The sequence below is a fragment of the Buceros rhinoceros genome, unplaced genomic scaffold (assembly GCF_000710305.1).
Source record: "Buceros rhinoceros silvestris isolate BGI_N320 unplaced genomic scaffold, ASM71030v1 scaffold14006, whole genome shotgun sequence".
NCBI classification, from domain to species: Eukaryota; Metazoa; Chordata; class Aves; order Bucerotiformes; family Bucerotidae; genus Buceros; species Buceros rhinoceros.
The window spans coordinates 1-17,037 of NW_010419455.1; the positions used below are offsets into that span (position 1 = coordinate 1).

Consider the following 17,037-nt stretch of genomic DNA (forward strand, 5'->3'; position numbering starts at 1 on the left):
CCGGGGCTGGCGGCCAGGTAAGGGTCCCTACCAGGGCCCGCGGTGCCCGGCGGTCGGCGCTGGAGGCGAAGGGGCAGCGCCTTTCCCGAGGGCGGCAGGCGGGAGCCCGCGTCCTGCTGGTACGGAAACGAGCAGCCGTGCAGTTGGGGCTGTGCGACCCTCCCCCGGTAAGAAACCGATTTCTCCTTGTCCAGGGTCGAGGACAACGATGGGGAGTTTCTCTTGATAGAAGCAGCCGATTTTCTCCCGAAGTGGCTGAATCCTGACAATAGTGACAACAGGGTGAGTAAGGCCCCTGTGCCAGTGGGCAGGGGGCTCGCAAGGGCCTTTTCCTCACCAGCGGGAGTTCTCTCCTGCACCTCTCTCTGGCTAAGTGCTCTGACGGCTGCCGAAAATCCCTCTGGTGGGGGCTCAAGACTTGTTTTAATTAACAGCATGGTTTTCCCAGCACAGCCTGTTTTCGTTGTGGTTTAAATGAGCTGCTTGTTTGCTGTGGACGTCAAGTGAGAGCCTTCACCCGTGGAAAGCTCTGATAGCTGGTTCTGCTCTGCGTGCTCTTGCAGAGTGCTGTACAGAGTGAGCGTGACCCGAGAAGCTGCTGTAGGGATACCTGGAAGTTGCTAGGGATACCAAGTGGTTCTTCTAGAGTTGGTTTATTGACGGCAGGGAGAAAGAGAAGGCTCTGATGTGTTCTTACGCTAATGGCATAACGCTCACATGGAGACCGCCGACCTGCCTGCTGGGCCGTGAGCCTGGGGTGTTCAGCTGCATCTGGCTCTTGCGCAGACGTCGTTCTTTATGTGGTGTTCCACAGTGCGGAGCCGATGAAACTTCACAGCTGGCTGCTCACGGCGAAGGCAGTGAAGCTGCCGTGCTGTTGACTGATCTGTGAAATCCGTAAGTTTGGTCAGCTTTCGATTTTCTGGGTTACTGGAGTGCAAGAAAAGCTTGGATAACGTGGGAACTCTTTGGCGGTGTAATACAAACATGCCACATTGCTGTCCGCAGGAGCGCTCTGACGGCTGCCTGAGCTTTCTAGCTCTGCAGCTGGATGTTTTCTGCCATATTCTTGAGCGCTCAGGCACGAGGATTTGCTTCCCTGGGACTGGGGAATGCTCGAGAGCAGAGCATTGCTGCTTGTTCAAGGAGATACACTGGGTCTGGCACAAGTTTAATGGGATTAAACAAGTTTCCAGGATTAATGAGCGGACTCCTTCCCCCCGAGTCTGCAGCCACATCACCTCGCTGTGGGTGATTATTAGTAGTTATGTCACTAAGTTTCTTTGAAATGGATTTACAATGGAAATAACTTACTTTTTCATGAGCAAAGATTTGTTTAGATTCTTTTTTCTTACCTCAAGGCTCTTAAGAATAAAAAGGGTGGAACACAACACAAAAATGAATTGCAAACCTGTATCTGGACTATCAGGACCTTGTTTTCCTCTGTGTGAGGGAGGGAGTTGATAGTGTTACTTAGGATCAGGAAGCAACAGAGCTCACGTGTCGTACCTGAATTGCTGCTTTTTAGTCTCTGTCCTATTCTGTAGCAGTTAGGGGATGCTGTTGGAGTCTCCTAAAGCAAATCTCTAGATGAAGAGAAACTGTTAGTATTACTGTTGTTAAGGAAACAAGACATATTTCTCCAAACTGGTAGTTAAAATAGGGAGGTTTATTTGTTGGGTCTTGCTTTCTGGCATCTCTGACATTTACCTCATCTCCCATTTTAAAAAAAAAAAGGCTGTTTCCTCTATTATTTCTGTATTTGTACTTTAGTATTCCCTGTGTTTAAACAAATGCCTTTGTGTATGTAATTAAAAATTTAAAGAAAAGCGTATCTGTGCTTTTGTGCTTTGCACGTGACCATTCTTATCCTGTCTGATGAGAATGCTACTGCCTGCCAGGTGTTCTTTTACAAAGGAGAACTGCACATCATTCCGCTGTCAGAGACTGATGAGGAGTGCGACCTGTCTGCTGCCAGTCCCACCATCTCACAGGCGTTAAGGCTGCTCTTCACCCGTTCGGAGGAGCTCCTGGCCGCAGAACCCATCAGAACAGCACTCTATAAACGCATCAGCGGGTAAGTGGGTGTTCTAGTTTGGTCTTCTGCAACATTCAGTTTTGATTTTGGGCTGCCTGGAGTGCTGTCTTGTGTTCAGTCATTTTCCTGGTAGGTGTGAGAAAGCTGCTTTCTTTCCAGAAGCTCACAGCTAGAGGTTTTTCTGTGGCCGCCTTCTAAAGGGGGAGACCAATGTCCTGTAGGGTGTACCGTCATCTAGGGGCTCTGGAAGTGGATCACTGCTATGATGCCACACGTGACAAGAGTTATTCTTCCTTCGCATCCTTCTCATACTAAAAAACATGAATAATTCTGTGAGCCTTTAGGAGCCCTTTGTGGGGGGAGAAAGTGGATTGAGAGCTCAAGCGTAGAACGAGGATGCTTTTCCGAGCTCGTCACCACTGTGTTCAGCACTGTACATTGCTTTTTGTGAGGATCTGCCAGCACAAGCCAGATGACTTCTACACTCGGTGCGGTGAAGGGTCATGTTGGTCAAGTTCACAGTGATTCAGTTTGGCAATACAGGGCTTAATTCTTTATTAGCCATATTTATAAACAGACATTCCAGGTGTTAGATTCTAAACTTCAGTTGGGAGTGATCTTCTGGCACTTGGCCCATAATACAGATTAATATTAAAGTGAAAATGGGAAGAATAATTAAAAAGGAGTGGTTTGTGCTTGCAATACACTTACTACACTATGTTGATACTATGTGCTGCAGGTATCCCGAGAAAATTCAGGCCTCGTTTCACCGAGCCCACTGCTACCTTCCAGCAGGCATTGTGGCAGTGCTGAGGCAGCGCCCTTCGTTGGTGGCTGCAGCAGTCGAGGCCTTTTACCTGCGAGATCCTGTAGATTTACGAGCATGTCGCTCTTTTCGAACCTTCCCTCCAGAAGAGCGGGTGATGACTGTCGTAAGTGATCCTTCTGGTGCAGCTCCCCACTTAATTAGGTTCTGTGACTGACACAGGCTCTGGGATATGGGGATTTAATTTTTAGAATAGCATGTTTTCTGATTTATTTTTTTCCTTTAACGTGAATTACCAGTACCTTACATTAATAGCTTCTTTGCCTTCAGGTGGACATGCCTAGGCTTTCAGATGGCTCATGATGAGATAAGTGTTTCTGAATTCAGAGGTTACTGCTAACAGTTCCTCTGCTGAAACACTGGGTCTGTGAATTGGTCTAGGTCTGTGATCAGAGCGGTTTGACAGCACTGCCAGCCAGCACAAGGAGTTGCTCCTAACTACCCCAAGCTGTTCATTCCAAGTTTTTCACCACCTCAGCTGTGCTTGCGCAGCTCTGTGAGAGCTTTCCTATGAAGCATTTTATGAGCAGTGTCATATCCAGTATGTTTGCATTGCGGAATTATACCCCTGAAAAAAGCTTTGGAGTAAAATTGTAGCCTTCCAGACTGTTTTGAAATCTCTGCTTTGGTTTCGTTAATTGAAAAGAGCCCTGATGTTTTTCAAAATATGCTTCATTGGCATGAATACTGAGGGTTTTTTCTAATGCGTTTAGACCGAATGAAGTTCATGTTTATTTAGAAATGCCAGCAAGGAATGTACTTTGTAAGATCTGAAAAGCAGCATGTCTTAGGCACATGTATCTAAGTTGTATTTTAAATACAGTCTCAGATATTGTCTGTAATATGGATGCTTTAAAACAGAATTTAGGTGAGACTGGTGGAAAGTTGATGCCTGTTCACAAGCCAGTCACGCTACAGTGAGTGGGTTTTGGGTTTGTTTGGGTTTTTTTGCTCTGGCTTTTTCAGGTTACTTTCACAAGGTGTTTATATGCACAACTGATGCAGCAGAAGTTTGTTCCGGATCGTCGCAGTGGATACACGCTGCCCCTCCCATCTCACCCTCAATACAAAGCCTATGAACTGGGCATGAAACTGGTAATTATTTTTTATGCGTTTTGTACTATTGTTTGCTTGTTCATGTTGTTTATGGCCTTAAGTTGCGTCAGGGGGAGTTTAGGTTGGCTCTCAGGAAAAATGTCTTTATACAGCGGGTCACTAAATACTGGAACAGGTTTCCCGGGGAGGTGGTGGCATTCCCTTCCCTGGAAGTGTTTCAAAGGTGTGTAGATGTGGTGCTGATGGACGTGGTTTAGGGACCCTGGCAGTGCAGGGTGAACGGTTGGACTCGTTCATCTTCAAGGTCTCTGCCAACCAGATGATTCTGTGAGAAACGCCTCTTCGCTTCTCAGTTGCCTGCTTGTACAGAAAGACGGAGCAAGTTCGCAGTTACCATTTTGCTGGATGTACAATGCTGTGGAAGTTTTCTCTTACAGAGTAGAGCATTCTTGTCCTTCCATACATTATAAACACAGGTAGAACCTTCATGCTTATGGGAGGAGTAGCTTGTGCTCTGTACATCTGTCTTCTAGGTTGCTTTGCCTGTAGATAACCTTTGCAAAGTCAAAATGATGCAAAATTATTGCTGCAGAAAGACAGAATCCAACTTTCAAAGTGAGATGCTGCTCCCTGACATATGATCGGATTTGGCACCTACTTCTCAAACAGCAGATCAGGGACTTGATGATAGTTTTTTACGCAGTTGTTTAAAAGTGCACTTAAATACGTCACATCTTGAGACCCTCTTGTTATTGCACCTCTTATACAGGCTCATGGCTTTGAAATTTTGTGCTCCAAGTGCAGTAAAGCATCTCCAGAATCCAAAAGAAATGCGCTAAGCGGTCCCCTGTGGGAGAGATTCCTCATCAGCCTGAAGGAAAAAGATTATTTCAAGGTGAAATTGTGTGTGTGTGTGTCTCTGAAACATTCCAGGAAAAAACATGTTTTAGCTCTTGAACTTGTGTAAGTAGTTACAGCAGGGCAAGAAATCTAATGCTTCTGTCTTTGGAAAATGGATTAATAACTTTAAAGGAGATATGTGCAGTTTGTTCCCCTTTGAAATTTATTCATTTCTTTTGGAAATTAAAAAGGAAAAAAAAGAGGATTTGGGGATGAATTAATTAATCTAAAGAAAGGGGAAATACTAGAGGAAATCACAGTATCATGTGTCCATGTAACTGTTTTCCCTGTTTTACATTTCATTTACATTTAATTTGTATGCCTTCAGAATTAAATATTCTTAAAGATCTATACTTGACACCTGTGGGCCCATCTTAGTGTATTTTTTGATTGTGTGGCTTTTGAATTTGTTTAGGGGAGAGTAGGAGGTGTTGTCTTTTTTTAAAGATGTCTTTGACTACTTATTTGAAGGCTCTAAAATTGGACAACCCTATTGGAATACTTGGGGTAACATCTTTTAAATATAGAAAAAGGAGAATATTCTTGGAGTACTGCAGAGCCACCTCTGTGGGGAATTCCCAAACACCAAGAGATTCACTGACAACTCCTGTACAGTTGTAACTCAGGCATGGCAAATCCACCCTGTTGTGGGAATCACGTGTTGTCTTTGATGGTTTTTAGTGTACAGTGTATGATACTGCAGCATCAGACTGCAGTTTGTATTGGACTGTGAGAACACCCTATGCCCATGTCCTATATTCTCTTCCAAGTATACGTGGCAAAGGAGTATAACTTGTTTTGATTTTTCTCAGCATAAAATTTCTGTGTGACAAACAGTTATCGTCGTGAGGCCTGACTGTGAAGAAGAAGGGGAGGGAGAATGATTTAGATTCATACTTGTGCCTTGCATTAAACAGGGAGAAATGGAAGGATCCGCTAAGTACTTGGAACTGTTGCATATGGCAGAAGATTACTTCCAGCAATCTGTTACCAAGCCAGAAAGGTAAGCACTACTTGAAATTCGTGAGTAATCTTACACAGTACCTACAAGTACTTTAACTTACCTTTTTTAATACTTTTAACAAAAAACCTGAACCCTTTTCTCTGTTGCGCCCTTAACCTAGGTGCCGTGGCTAGGGCATACGGGTATTAATTCCTCTAGAATACTCTCTACTAGTAGAAGTTGTTGCTTGAGTAACTATTTATCTTGGTTTTGTAAAATGCTGAGCTGTTCCAAGAGGGTTAAGAGGTGACTGAAAGGCATCATTTGGTTGGTTGGCTATAGGAAGTGTTTAAAAGTTTCATTGAAAAGCAATCCCAGTGAATAATAAATAAGAGTAATCTGTCTCCTTTACTCAAGACAGGCAGCTGGCTGTAGATTTCTCCTAAAGATCAAATCCAAAAACTAAATCACTACAAAAATATTTGAGGCTTTTCCAGCTCGTAATATCCTGTGTGCTAGTTGCTTGAATTTCCAGTCTGTGCCATTTGGGATCTGGCAATCCTAATGTTTACCAATACAAAATAAATACAAAGAACAAAGGAAGCATAGAAATGGGCTTCAGAGCCACCAGCAAGGAGTTGTAGTAATTCCCTGTGTCTGATTTTGGTTCATAGTATTTGTAGTATTCTGGTCCTTCCCCCAGGTTCACTTAACTTTTGGACGTCCTGGCACAGAAGGAACGATCAGGAATTTGAGTGAAAAGCTGCGTGTAGAGCGTGTGATGCCACTGGCATTGCACTGCTAGTAAAAATCCATTTCAGCAAATCAAATGTTTTTTCTTCTAGCTCTGTGGAAGTGAGCCCAGGTGATGAAATCTTGACATTGCTACAGACAGCCACCGTTGATTTGAGGGAATTTGAGAGAGAAGCAGCTTGTCTTCCTCCAGAGGATGGTGAGCAGAGAGGGGGGCTGGACTATTCCTATCACAAATGATTATTTGTGAGGGGAGAGGGTGCATGTTCACAGCACTGTACAAGTCTGTGTATCTGCTTAGTTTGTCCCCTATCCTGTGACTGCCAGAGGTGCTATTCATGGGCCATCATGTAAGGTGGAGGCAACCAGTTCATTTGTATAAGCCACAAAGCTTGGGGCTGTGAACTGGCAAGGTTGGCGATCTGATTTCTCGTTTGATACCACTAGATCAGTAACACCGTTGCACACTTAGAGCCGATCAAGTCCACTGTCTACCAGACAGAAAGTATTTAAACATTTTTTAATCATAAACCGGTTCCAGTACTGACGATACAAAGTTAACCTCTATCTGGTCTACTCTGACAGCCAATATAAGACCATCATAAACTTTACATAAAAATAGATAGGGTTTTTTTGGCAGAAATGTCGTCATTACCAGTATGCAGTACAGATCACATCTGAATTTCTGAATGATGCCATAGCACACAAATCCAGCCGAAGGTTGGATTGGCTCTCTGTTGCATAAGCCTTTTCATCCTTCATTTAGTGGCAGAAGGATTATCTGTCACTAGAACAACATCTGCTAGTTTGCAGCTGCATATGAAGCAGGGTTTTAAAAGTAGGAGAATGAAATCTGAACTCTCTTCTCAGCCTCTCGCTGCCTTATACCCTGTGTTGTCCAGCAGTAGCATGAACATTTGATAGTGCAAAAATAAGCTACCAAATGCCAGCAGTACTCTCAACTGTCTGGCTTGGGCATTGGGGGCTAACAGACTTGTGCAGAGTGATACATATGTCCTTTATTCTTCCAGATGACAGCTGGCTGGAGATTACACCAGATGATCTAGATCAGATGCTGAAGGAGGCAAGAAACGAATCCCTTCCTCCTTCAAATGAAGAAGAGCAGAAATACAACTTGGAAGCAGTTGCTGAAAGCATGAAGGCTTTTGTATCCAAAGTCTCAACGCATGAAGGGGCAGAAATGCCATGGTAGTAGTGATTTTAACCTCGGTGTCTGGTGTAGAACATGTTCTATTCTGCTGCAGCCCTTTGTTTGATTCTTTAATGCAGAGAATTGAAGTTCCAAAGCGTTCTGCTTAGCAGAGGCCTGAAACAAACCCATGTTGGTGGTGAATACGTAGTTGCTTTTAAACCGGCTTGGTGGCCTCTCTGACACCAGTGCAGGTGAAAATGCCAGAAGGTGCGCTATTTTCCAGCACTGTTACTTAATTTTGTGGTTTTTTAAAGGGGTTTTTTAACCCTTTTAAGTTGAAGGCTTATTGTTTTTTGTTACTATAGGTCTTAGTCCTGTTACTAAAATGTACATTTCAAGTTCACTTGTGCTGAGATGTTTCTGCCAGGAAGGGCTGGCTATTCAGGCTGCTAAGATTGTTCTGATGAGGCTGTGCAGAAGTGAAAGTGAAGCTGAAGTTGAGGGAATCTGTCTGTGACTTAAGACTGTTGATTTTTGTGGTACAGCTGTATTTAGAGTTCCTATAGATTAATATTTTGAATATACTAGCACTCTTTTTGCAGTGCTGAAGCACGTACCGTACAGGCAGAAGCAGGAGAAAGGAATCGCTGTGCGCCCGTCTCATTGTTCCCAAGAGAGGAAGACAGGTGCTAACTGAAGATACTTAACTAGTTCGACAACAGCAGAAAGCCACTAGATAAATTGTTGGAGTTAGGAAACTATGTGTGAATGTTGTGCGGACAGGCCTCTACCTTGAAAACCTAAGGAGTTAGGTAGTAGCATATTGTCTAGGTTCTTTTTCATAGCTTTAATATTAAAAATTAATAATGTTTAGTAATTAGTTTTAGTGTCGATGTCTGAGTTGTAACACAGGTCTTTTCAGTTATTTAAAGAAATACAAATGACAAAAAAAGGCAAACCACTGAGCCTTATGAGAGGCAAGAATGAAACCTCTAGTGTTCTTTCTAGGCAAGAGACCTCGGAGATTCTCAGCTTTTCAAATCTTTGTCTAAGGTGTAGCACCACCACTGCATTCCAGAAGGATGCAGGCACGCTCGTTTTGGTTGCCTCCACTACATTTTTTTTTTTTTTTTGACCATGACAAACAGTCAAAGTTGTCTTCTACTTAACTGTCTCATTTCTAATTCATCCAGCCTCAGCATTTCCAAGACCATCAGTTCAAATGTCCCAACTTTAATCTAGGCTTGAGAGAAATCAGTGTACCAAGTGGCTTATGCAAGCATAAAAGCTTGCTTTATTCAAAAATATTTTTGTATTTCAGGTCATCTGACGAATCCCATGTTACCTTCGATGTAGATTCCTTTACAAAAGCATTAGACAGAATTTTAGGTGAGGTTGCTTCTTTGTTTCTTTTGCCAGAGCATCTCCTGGTGTTTTGGCTTCCCTGGGTCTTCTGATCACCTGTGGGCACTATGCTGGTTTGTTTGCTCTCCGTACTGACATGTTGTAATACACAGGGGCAGACTCAGAAGAGCTGGATTCAGATGATCTGGATGAAGAGGAGGAGTTTGACTTCTCAGATGAGGATGATGAAGACTTAGATGCTGAAAATCAAAGGCAAGACCAGAAGGTATCACCTGACGAGCTCATAGGCAGTCTCAAATCATATATGAATGAGATGGACCGTGAACTGGCACATACCAACGTTGGTAAAAGTTTCACCACCCAAAAGAAAGGGGTAAGTTTGCCTTGAGTTCTAGTTTGTAGCATAATCATTTTGAGTAGGAAAGAGAAAATATGCTGAAAGTCGTCATTCTGAGTAACACGGACAAAACCTGTCTTCTGATCATGTGCTAACTACTTCATAAAAAAAATCCCATGTGCAAGCAAAATGTGCTGCAGTTGCACCATGGCTCGGTTTTGGGGTTTTTTTTGGGGGGGGGACGACCAAACCAAAACCCCTTAGCTAAGCTTTAAATAATTTCCAAGACTTTATTTTGTCTCCCTCTTTTACCCTGTTTTGGTCGTAAGGCAAGCAGCTACAGCTTGACTTCTTGAGTTCCTGTAGCAGGCTACTCCCATAGGAGACCGAGCCAGGACTCAGCAAGCCTCCCTGTTCTCTTGGAACTGAATCCCGATAGTGGAAAGTGATGATTTTTAACTGGCGTGAGCATTTGGTGGCTAAATTCCTGTCTGTCAAGACAGCATGAACATACTGAAGTTTGTTGGCTGCAGGACTGTTTCCTTGTTTCTTTTCTCTTGTGGTTTGTCTTTTTTTTAACCTTGTTTATACAGTTTGATAAAAGTTTCTCTTTATACTTACTACAGGCAAGTTCTGTTAAAGCAGCTACATCTCAAAGCGCTGGCCCTGATTCTGGAGCTGAAGATACTGAGTTGACAGCAGTTGATGTGGATATGAACCTTGTAGCTAACCTGCTTGAGTCCTATAGTGCTCAGTCTGGACTGGCAGGACCCACCTCTAACATTTTACAGAGCATGGGAGTGTATTTACCCGAAAATGCAGACCCTACTCGCTCTAACAGTCGAGCAACAGAATAAAAGACTGTGTTAATCCAGAAGACGTGGCTGATGGAGAAATGAAGCACAGAAAGACTAGCAGTATTTGGAAGAAAAGGTTTGAATTTAAAGCATTTTATGCATTAGTTATGTGTGACTTCAAAGATGCAAAGTGAATTTACCTGCAAAAGCCATGTTGGGATACTGCCTTGGACAGAAATCTAATTTTTCCAGTGCTAACATGTTTTCAGAAAACTGAAAAATGATGTTGAGACTTGAATTAAACTTTAATTTCAAAGCCTGTCTTCCATTTTTCAAATCAAAGATCCAATTTGCCACGTTTTTGAATCGGCCTTTTACCCATTACTGGGTGGTTTCAATATCTGGAAAGCAGCTCGTGATTTGAAAATGCCCCTGCCCTCAGGGGGAGATGGAGCTATCCTGCGTTACAGGAACAGTGTTCTCCTGTGGATTTGGGAATGCTGGATAGATGTGCAGCAGACACTTAATCGCTTTTCCAAGAGTACAGTGCCGTATTGTAAGAATTTCTGGTGATTACTGTAGGAATCTGTTCTTTATTAACCAGGAGGATTTGAAGGATAGTTGGATTGAATATGTAAATATTGGCTATAAGGATTTTTTTAATTTATTTAAATAAAGCAGAAGTACAACGTGATTACTGGAGCGGTTTGGGTTTGTTTTTTTTTTTCTTTGAAGGTATGTATAACTTCCTCAGTGCAGTATTGGAAGTTCTTGGAGTTCAAGTATTCTCCTAATTGGGCATTTTTTGAATTGCGTTATTGTTGTTGGTATTGTGCCAGCAGTAGCTGTACGTGAGCCCAGTCTGAACAATTTAGTTTTGTTTTCCAGTGAAAATGTAGCTCAAAGGCATCCAGCATGTTGCTTTTGAATGGAATGAAAAATCTATTCTAGATAGGAAAACATAGTTATAACAAGGTAGCTTTGAAATAGAATACGTAGAAATTCTTGATTTACTGCAAGAATGCAGTCCTGCCAGATCTGAATCAGCTTCTATGAGTCTTTTCTTTATTTTTAATTCCACACAACTGAACAAGTGTCTTAACCGGTAGAAGAGAAGCTCATTGGTTGAGTTTTTGGTTATGTGAACATACCCGGAAAAAATAGTCTTCAGTGATAGGTACAAAAGCCTGATTGATCCTGAAAGCATACCTAACTGCTTTTAAAGGACTTAATTATTCTCATTATGGATGTTGTTATTATTAGTGTTAGGGTTTGTAGCCCATTGGTTGAAGTCTCTTAATTTTTTTGCATGTGAAATATTTTAACTGGCAAAGCAGGATGTAGCGGAAGTTGTTTCCATGTAGGATTTGGACACTTGTTGGATGATGAGGTTCAGTACCTGACTGCTGTACCAGCCGAGCTTGACCAATGAACAGAAGATTCGTTGAGAGTCACCCGTTGACATCAACGCTTGCTGGCTGGCTTCCCTGCTTTGTTTGTTTTTGCAAATGGCAAATATCTGTTAAAATGCTCCAGAACAGTATAATAAATATTGGTGATTCTGTTTGTGGATGCGTGGAATGAACGTGGTTGAAGGGTGTGGTGCATGTGCCACCTCCACATTTGTCCTCCTTTGATGATCAATGGAGGATCAAAACATCAATTTACAAATACTGTGTCAACAGTTCAGGGAGTGGCAAGTTGGATACAGATCAGAGGTGGACAACAAGAATTAGGAAGTATGAAGATGCTGCTAAAGCTCAGGGAGTTTGGACTGCAGAGGGGTGAGGTGGGATGGGATTGAGCTGGACAAAGCCACACAGGAAAGACTGGGGTAGCAGGAGTGCTTGAATCCAGCAGACAGGGGTGACCAAGCAGCAGTTAGTGGTGAGAAACAGATGTACTTGAACATTTGTTCCTCCATGTTGAACCCAGGACAACATTAAAAAGGGTTTATGTTTAACAGGGAAGATAATTAATACTAAAGCTACATCACATTCTCCATGGGTGAGTAGTTAGATACATTAAAATATAATTCCGTTCCAAGAACATGATGATGTTTAGACTCTCTGGTGGCCTGTACTATACAAAAGGTCAAAAGAGATCCAAGGCCTTGCTAAGGTAGTATGTGAAGAAAACGTATACGCCAGTGTTCAGAACGGAACTGCTCTTTCTGGAAGCGCTTCGGCTGATCGTGCTTTTCTGTCAATTGGACTGTTATTTCTGTGGGGCTGTACTTATTCCAACGGTTTACGTTTGTTTAGCAGCTTCACAATGGAATCCATCAAGACTCTGGAAATGCTCACGAGAATTTGCCGTCGAAGAATAAGCATTTCCATGCCGCCTCTTCCACTGCTTTGAAGTAACATGAGGCATTTCTGCTTTTAATTTTGAAAGAGTATTTTTAGTGAAGGAAGCCTGATGGAATTAATCAGGGAAGACAAGTGCACTGTGGTTCCCTTTCAATGGACTGCTATCAAAGTTTCCATTATATTCTGAATTAGTTTAACTAGAACTGCATTCCAACACAATTTATTCACTTTGCTCACTTGAGCATCTGCCTTTGGTACAGCCTTGTTCGTCCTAGAACTTCTGACCCTTCCCAGAAGAGTAGTTGTCTTGTTTGTAGCTTGACCCCTGTAGCCCCAGTTGTGAATGGCGCTGTTGTTGACTGGTATGTTTCAAGCAAGAAAACAAATAAGGGATGTTTTAATCTCCCATGTGTGAGATCAAAACTAATCTCAGGGGACAGCAGAGACCTTGAACTTGCCAAAACTCTTCTGAACAGCTGGGCACTGTGGATGTTGCTGCTCTTTCCTCTGACAAGCTTTTTGGAATAGCGAGGAGCATAAGAAAGTGAGGGCAGTGATTTTCCCTGTGTTAACAGCGGGTGCACAGCTCACCTCAGAAGTCAGCAGCCCACAGGCTGGCAATGTTTCCAGCATGAATCTAACTCCTCTTTAGTCAGGGGGGAGGAGGTGTGGCTGGGGAGGCTGAAGTCCCTGTCTTTCTATTGATCTTCTGCAAATAAACTGTTTTCGGCGTCCTTGCCATGTGAGTGGGTGTCAGCCTCCACTGCTGCCACGGAAGGTCACCTCCATGCACAACACTTGCCTCCTTCCTCCTTCCTAACTCTGCAGCGTGGGAGATACTGTTATCTCCAGGGCACATGTCAGTTGGAGTAGTGGAAAAGCATTTTTTACAAATGTTTGTACACCTTGTAATGCAGCTATTTATCTAACTTGTATGAGAAACTGGATTTTGTTTTTAATAGCTGCAGGACTCGGGGCAGGCCCTTTGTACCACCTCGGAATCCCTTGGGATGCTGCAAAAGCTGCAGCAACAGCTGCCCTCCCTCTTGCTATTTACATCTTTGGAATGAAACACAAGAGCATCTGTCCTGGCAGGTCTAAGATGGAAATTTATTTCTTTTTCCAACTTTATTTATTCCCCTAAGAAAATGTCACCACAGCGGGCAGTTGGCATTCTTGGCTTAAACAAAGCTATTGACAAGAGTGAATTGCTGAAGAATTATGAATTCAGGGGCGTGAAGTCTAAAACAATCACCTTTAGTTGATGTGCATTAAGGTGTTCCTCAGCCACCAGTTGAGGAAGGTGATTACCACCTCCTGAGGGTGGAGAAGGTACCATATTCTGTTAGAGATTCCAGATGCCAGTAGCAGAGAATGATTTCAACAGCAAAACTGCTCAGGGTGAATAAGTGAGATTGCTGTTGTGGTCATGACTCAGTTTGTCTTGTGTCTGAAACAACCTATGCTGTTGAAATAGCATAGAAACGACAGGCATGTGTAGGAATGCGTGCTGCTGTGCTTCCAGGCTAGGAAAGTGTCTGGGGAGTGCAGGAAAAAGGGTGTCAAACAACTCGGAGGTGTGAAACTGTAGCTAAGCAGCAAAGTAATTAGCAGAGGCAGAAGAATGTCCCATGGCGTGTTACCCCTGTGTGAAGAGTGGATTGCTGGTTGGAACAGAGCCCATACTTCAATGGGCCAACGCTCCCAGGTGATATTCACAATTTGGAAGCATGTGAGGACGGGATGTGAAGAGCAAAGCTAATGTGAAGGTAAATCTCAGCTTATTCAGAAAAAAATAATGTAGGAGCCTTGACTGTTGCAGGTAGGAGGCAAAAAATGAGATATTTCCAGTAAAACCTTTATAATTCGATGGGAAGAAGCAGTAACGATACCTGATGACTGCAGTGATGTTAATTTAAATTATTTCAGATCAGATCTTTTTTTTTTTTTCAGTTGGTGAGGGTTATTAACCTTAGCTGCAGTTACAGGGCCATACAATTGCAGTGTTGGAGTCCTCGCTGCATACTAATAGCAGCCACATTTTAACTGCTGTCTTCCTCGGATCACTACTGCCTACCCTTGTGACTAGGCATCATTTCTTTCTCTAATAAAAACTTCCCAGCTTTTGTTGTTCAGGCAGATCACGGTTGCTGTATTTCGTGCAGTATCTATTTGCTTCGCTGTGTTCCCGTTGAACAGATTGATGGATGATGTTTCACAGGTGAAGCTGATAGCTGCTCTTGTCCTAATCCAACAACATTTCTTTAGCACCCTGACTGCAGCGTCCACCCTACCATATATGGATTTTCACCTTCCCATTCCTTAAAAGATGATGTTGAGGTTCTTAGACTTATTAATAGAAATGTTGCATGACTTTGCTTCTGTCCCTATCCCAAACCCCATCTTTCTTCTTTTGGGGCTCCTATTCATATACTGGTAAATCTTCTGGGTCCCTTTGCAATAAGGGTCCCTTTCCACTCATAGCAATAGGGCCACCTCTGCGTTTCCTGCTGTTAGAACCACCTTACTGTGTCCCCCTCTTTGTCCCAGTCACCTCCGACCTTACTGAAAACCCTCTTCCTTGCCTCCCGACCTCCACTATTTCTCTCTGTAGCTGTGTTTCCTTTAGGTGTGAAGTTCTGTGGAGAATGCTTTATAAAAAGACGCTATGTACAGTTGAGCCCAGGGACCAGTGGAGAAGGATGTTATATCGGCATTTGCTGTTTCTGTACCGATACTGCTCCCCCTGCGAGGGAGCTGGCAGGGCTTCATGCTTCTGCTCCTGTGATCCCCCTCGTGTTTGTGACAGCCAATGCCAGCCCCTGTTTCTTCATGTAAATGATGATTCTGGACATCACTGAGTGAGTACACCTGATTGTCTACAAAATACCTCTGGTGAGACTCAAAGAAAAGGCATTTCCAGATTGACAAACTGGCCTGCTTTTTTTTAACAGGAGTAGTTTTGGTGGTGCTCAGTCGTTCCCAGGTGGGTGCACTGCTGCACGAATGACATCTGGCAGCATTTCCTCCTTTACACGGCTGTTTGCCTTCTGTTGCCAAGTGGAAAAGTGAACAAGTTTTAAATGGGAGCTGAAGGCTGGGGCTGCTGACTTCATTTCAGCAGCGCTTCAGAGTGAAGCCCAGGAATTGTGTTTGTGTGATTACAGGTTGTTCTGACAACCCGTCCCTTGCAGCTGCCAGAGCTGAACTGCTCGTGAAATTAATGTGGCTCGCTGAAGAATGCCTTTAACATGGTCATGTTGTCAGGGTGTTCCATCAAGTGCTGGTGTTCCCTTTGGCAACAGCAGGTTCAGCATGTGTCCACCGTGTCTCAGAGCATGTCTTAAGGTGATGTAACTTCTTGATAGACGAGCTTCCTCCTCGACCTGCAATGCTGAAGTCATACTTCATGCCGTTCACGTTGGATAAGTGCCCCTCTGGGTAGGAAAAGGTGACCTTTCCCTGCAGCAGCAGAGCAGAGCAGCCCAGGGTGATGGGAGAGCATGTGGTAAGCCAATTCCCACTCCACACCATTTCCAGGTAAGACGTTTCTGAGCTTCCCTCGGTCAGAGACAGACAGGTTGTGTCATGTGTGGTTTGGTTACTTTAATCCACTGCTGGCAGCTGTTGGAGATAAACAAATTTTATGCCCTGCTGCTTTTGGGAGGCAGGTGGAATGCTGCTCTGAACCTGCCTGCGTTGCTCTCCAAAAACCTATTTCAAATTAATCAGATGAATCGTATTATTTTATAGCTGCCCATGTATCCCGCTGGCTGGTAGTACTCACGAACGACTGGGTGGTAGTGCCACAGGTGGGTGCTTTTCAGTGGTGGGTCTTGCTGTAAGTCCCTTTATTGCTTCATACCTAAGTCCAAAGGGTATGGATTTGGGCTTTTATAAAATAGTTGCAAACTTAAGGCTTTTCAAAAGATGTGATGAGAATATTGCCTTGTAGTTGTTCTTGCTCTTCCAAAAAAAAGTATTTGAGTAGATTGAAAAGACTTCCTTTTAATTATCAATAAGAAAAAAAAAAACGCAGATGTTTAAAACTGTGTTTTAAAAGATGAGTCACAGAAGAAAATAAATGAGACAACAGCTTTGTTGTTCCTCTTTGTTCTTGTAGAAAACAGGCAGTAACTGATGAAATCTGAAAAAGCCTGGTATAGTCAAAGTATTAGCCAGACTACAACTCTTAAAGAGTTGTCCTGAGGTCTGTGGACATCGAGCAGCTTCGCCCTGAGCGGTGTCTGGCTCACCAGCAGTAGTGATCGCACCTCCTGTGACCAGCCTGCCTTCCCCTGCGGTGCCACATCACCCCAAAGGGACACCCTACCAAGCCAGGTCTGTGTCAGCAGCGTGGAAGGGACAGTTCAGAGGGAGCCGCTGTCAGCCAGTACTTGCTGTATTTCAGGTAGAGCTCACTGACAGCCTGCACGTGCTCGTTAAAATCATAACTTGATAAGCAGAGTAACTGCACCCAAAGAGGTGAACTCTCTGCAGCTGACACTGCAGCTGGTTCAGCAAAGACTTCTGCTGCAAATAAGTACTGTAAAAGCA

At 43.4% G+C, this 17,037-nt stretch overlaps 1 protein-coding gene across 1 annotated transcript; it reads left to right on the forward strand.

Moving 5' to 3' along the window:
- Positions 1 to 194: 194 nt before the first annotated feature.
- On the forward strand, positions 195 to 10,228 carry ECD (ecdysoneless homolog (Drosophila); the record flags this gene model as incomplete). The annotated part of the gene is made up of 11 exons (XM_010138932.1): positions 195 to 282; positions 1,902 to 2,077; positions 2,778 to 2,970; positions 3,831 to 3,959; positions 4,690 to 4,815; positions 5,738 to 5,823; positions 6,609 to 6,715; positions 7,548 to 7,725; positions 8,991 to 9,058; positions 9,187 to 9,407; positions 9,998 to 10,228. Coding segments are annotated over 11 exons (1,603 nt in total), but the record flags the coding sequence as incomplete, so codon positions are not given.
- Positions 10,229 to 17,037: the final 6,809 nt, after the last annotated feature.